Source organism: Mandrillus leucophaeus, unplaced genomic scaffold, assembly GCF_000951045.1.
Source record: "Mandrillus leucophaeus isolate KB7577 unplaced genomic scaffold, Mleu.le_1.0 Scaffold52, whole genome shotgun sequence".
NCBI classification, from domain to species: domain Eukaryota; kingdom Metazoa; phylum Chordata; class Mammalia; order Primates; family Cercopithecidae; genus Mandrillus; species Mandrillus leucophaeus.
In genome coordinates, this window is record NW_012105586.1 from 4161328 (window position 1) to 4165392 (window position 4065).

Below are 4065 nucleotides of genomic sequence, written 5' to 3' on the forward strand. Positions count from 1 at the left end.
TGCCTGCCACCACACCCAGCTAATTTTTTGTACTTTTAGTAGAGACGGGGTTTCATCGTGTTAGCCAGGATGGTCTCGATCTCCTGACCTTGTGATCCACCCGCCTCGGTCTCCCAAAGTGCTGGGATTACAGGCGTGAACCACTGTGCCTGGCCCTGTTATTGATGAACTTTTCTATGAAAAATTTCACTGAAGTTACCTGCCTCATAAATAAGATCTTAGATCACTGACTACAATTACATCACTAATGCTAAAATATTCCAAAGATAAAACGGGATAGGAAGGACAGTCACTTCTGAATTTACCTCACCGTTTGTATGAATAAGATAAAAACTACAAAGAAGAGAATCAAGAGCAGTGTCAGCCTCTCTCACACTGTCAGCTTCTTCAACACAAGAAAGAACAAAAGGCACTCTGAAAGCTGAAGAGGGCTGAAGAGATTCTCTAAAGACCAGTCTGTATCAGTCCTCCAGATATCAAGATCAGAACAGTGGACGAAAGGGCCCAAGTGAAAAGCATAACATTACCAATGAGGGTGACGGGTACGCCGTACTCCAGGGCGGAGATGGCGGTCCACTTCCCCGTGCCCTTCTGCCCCGCGCTGTCCCTGATCTTTGGCAGCAGGTGTTTGCCATCGGTGTCTTGGAACTTGAGTATATTGGCTGTGATTTCAATCAGGAATGAGTCTAGCTCTGTCTTATTCCAATCCTGAAAGGCCTATGTGCAGAACACAGGAGAGAACCATGTTAGAGGAATGAGGGCTGTGCAAGGAAGCCCCTCGTCCAACGTCCATGCTGACCAGTGCTCACGGTTGCCAGCAGACTCTGCTCGCGTCTGCCTGGGGACTTCTGCTCCTGCTGGTTGAGTTTTATGCTAACCCAGAGTCAGTTGTGTTTGTTCTGAACCTGGTTATGCTGAATTTCTGGCCACCAGAAGTGTTGTCTCCTCAGAGCCAAGGGCTCCTCACTTCACTTATGTCTCTGTGCGGTCGCCTCCCCAGAAGCCTTCTGCAATCACCCGATCTCGTCCCAGAGCCTTCTGCAATCACCCGATCTCGTCCCAGTCTACTCTTCACTCTCACAGTCATCGCTAACTAGTTTGACATTGTTTGTTTATTTCTCTCTGTCTTCCCAGCTCCAGGAGGGCAGGCACTTTGCTTTCTTCACTAGTATATCCCCAGCATTTAGAATCATGCCTGGCATATAGTAAAGCACTCGTGTGTTTGCTAAGCGAACACATTAAATATTATATACACCAATTAAAAATGAACACAAAAAGAAAAGCGTTTTTTCTGTGAAAGAAAACTAAGGTAATGTTTTAGAACAATTAACAGCAAGCCAGTGGAACAAACAATAGTCAAAATAAGTGAGGATGACACGAATAAAAAACTCGGAGGAAATCAACAAAAAACCTGGAAAGCTTCTATCCTGTATGCCTTGCTAGTGTCTGTAAATCATTTCCCATTGGAAATAACTGAAACTAGAAATTCTAGATGGTAAGACATGACTAGAAAGCGCATCAGCAAACCATACTTAACGAGAGGGCCTTGGCCCTACAAAAAATGATGGGTGAATGAAGGTCCTTCCCTGTGTTTTCAGTTAAAATCTATGTTTACCTCATGATAAAGATACATTCATCTAAAGTATTTAGGGAAAACAAAAGTATGGATACCTGCAGTTTACTTTGAATGTATCCAAAAACTGAGATGAAATTGGTGGGAGGTGGACAGACACTGATAAGGCTCGTACAGGAAGCTGTGGGCGGGAGAAAGGAGGCAGTGTGTGTCCAGGTGTTCACTGTAAAACTCTCAACTTCTGTGCTGCATGTTTGGATGTTTTCATAATAAAATGTTGGGGGAAATGCTTTGGTGCCCCTACGTGGACTGACTTTTTGGATTAACTATCAAAATGCCAATCCCAACTGGATGAGAAAAGAAAGCTTCTGCTGCACCTGCCATGTGGGACAACTGTGGAGTAAATGAGACAGGTATGTGGAGTGACACAGTGCCTGACACCAGGTCAGTTACGCTAAACGGTGGCGATGATAACCACCCAGACTCTGTGGGGACTTTCTGCTTAGTGACTAAGTAGCATAGCGTATAGCCCTATTACTAACAGTTTCCCTTAAATTAGGCTGAGTCCATGCAGGCCACCAGAATGGCCAAGGGGATAGGAATGAAGAAAAGATTCAGTGTCCATGGCAAAGTGAGCACTCCCTGCAGAATGGACACAGAGGCAGTGCCAGGGCCTCACCTGGGCCATCTCGTCCTGCGCCATGCCCAGCACGTCTTTCATCAGGTGGTATGCCTCACAGATCAGCTGCATGTCTCCATACTCTATCCCGTTGTGCACCATCTTTACGAAGTGGCCTGCTCCCTCATCTCCCACCTGTCAGGACAAGCACCAAGAGGCCTTCAGAGAGACAGGTGACACACCAGAGAAGTCCACATCAGCTTTGACACCAACGTCCCTGGCAACGCTACCTCTCCACACAAAAAATAACAAATATAAAATGAATACAGTATTTTTGATACAAGAATCATATAGCAATTCAATACGAGCTTCAATCCAGAACAGTATTATTTAACACTAATTCTAGACTCATTCTTCTCAAGGTTCCTCAAAGTCCCTGAATTCACTCTCAATACCTATAGCTCTCTAGCCTGTATTTTCTAGTCTTTCTCATCATTCAAAGCAACTCCCTGCCTTCCCAGCCCCTACCCATAAGAAAAAAAGTCCTTTTTTCCCCAAAGTTACCACTTTTCTAGCAACTATAGGTTAAAATATATTGGCTAATTAAATCACTTTTGTTTTTTCAAAATATAAATGTAGTTGCTTCTAATGGCTACTGAAAAGTAAAATGACCCTAGATCCAAGGTTTCAACCTTGTAAGCCCAGAAAGGAGTCCTTCCAAGGCCCCATCATTGACCAGATCTTTATTGATAAGCTGGCAAGATATATAAGATCAGAATACCAGCTTATGAATGTAGGATGAAAACCTAACTATGGATCTTCGTGGTTACAAATGTTAGTCTGGTCAACAGAGTCTATCCCTACAGACAAGCAACTGGGAAGCCAGATTATCTGAAAATGATTTAGTTATCAAGGAACTGGAACAAAGGGAGTGATGAGAGCCAAACAGTTCATGGCATCAGGCTCTCAGTCATCTACACCCAGCTCCATGACAGGGAGCCACCTGCCCAGGAGGCCAGGTGTTTGGATGACGTGGCAGTCTCTCTCCTGGCTGTCAGCACCTGGACCAATACAACTGACGCTTACATCAGGACTCCACTGTCCATGTTCCTTTTTTTTATTGAGACGGAGTCTCGCTGTGTCGCCCAGGCTGGAGTGTGGAATGTGGCAGTGTGATCTTGGCTCACCACAACCTCTGCCTCCTGGGTTCACGCAATTCTAACGCCTCAGCCTCCCGATGAGCTGGGATTACAGGAGCACACCACCACACTCGGCTAATTTTTGTATTTTTGTAGAGATGGGGTTTCACCATGTTGGCCAGGCTGGTCTCAAACTGCTGACCTCAGGTGATCCACCCACCTCAGCCTCTCACAGTGCTGGGATTCCAGGCATGAGCCACCACGCCTGGCCTTGTCCATGTTTCTATTGCTGCCCCCGCTGACTTCTGATTTTGACACTCTGGTCATGCAGTAACATGGCTACTAATATCTTACTTTACCTTACCCTTCCTGCCACTTCAGCCATGAACTAAGGAGCACCTGCTTGATCAACACACGTAGAAGCAAGGACGGTGCTTCTCTTCATGACTTTGTCCTAAGTGTGTGTATATAAAAAGAAATTGCAGGCTGCATGTGATGGCTCACACCTATAATCCCAACACTTTGGGAGGCCGAGGTAGCCAATTACTTGAAGCCAGGAGTTCAAGACCAGCCTGGGCAACATGGTGAAACCCCATCTCTACCAAAAATACAAAAATTAGCCAGGCATGGTGGCACATGCCTGTCATCCCAGCTATACTGGAGGCTGAGGCATAAGAATCACTTGAACCTGGTAGGCGGAAGTTGCAGTGAGCTGAGATTACGCCACTGCACTC

The 4065-nt window shown here is 45.7% G+C and overlaps 1 protein-coding gene across 1 annotated transcript in view; it reads right to left on the reverse strand.

The window, feature by feature from the left end:
• The window catches only part of PGD (phosphogluconate dehydrogenase), a 30944-nt gene that overhangs the window by 13303 nt on the left and 13576 nt on the right, over window positions 1-4065 (reverse strand). The window contains exons 6-7 of the mRNA XM_011996640.1: window positions 2253-2387; window positions 528-717 (exon numbers count right to left, since the gene is read on the reverse strand). Of these exons, the coding sequence (XP_011852030.1) occupies window positions 528-717; window positions 2253-2387 (325 nt within the window). The remainder of the gene's footprint in view (window positions 1-527; window positions 718-2252; window positions 2388-4065) is intronic.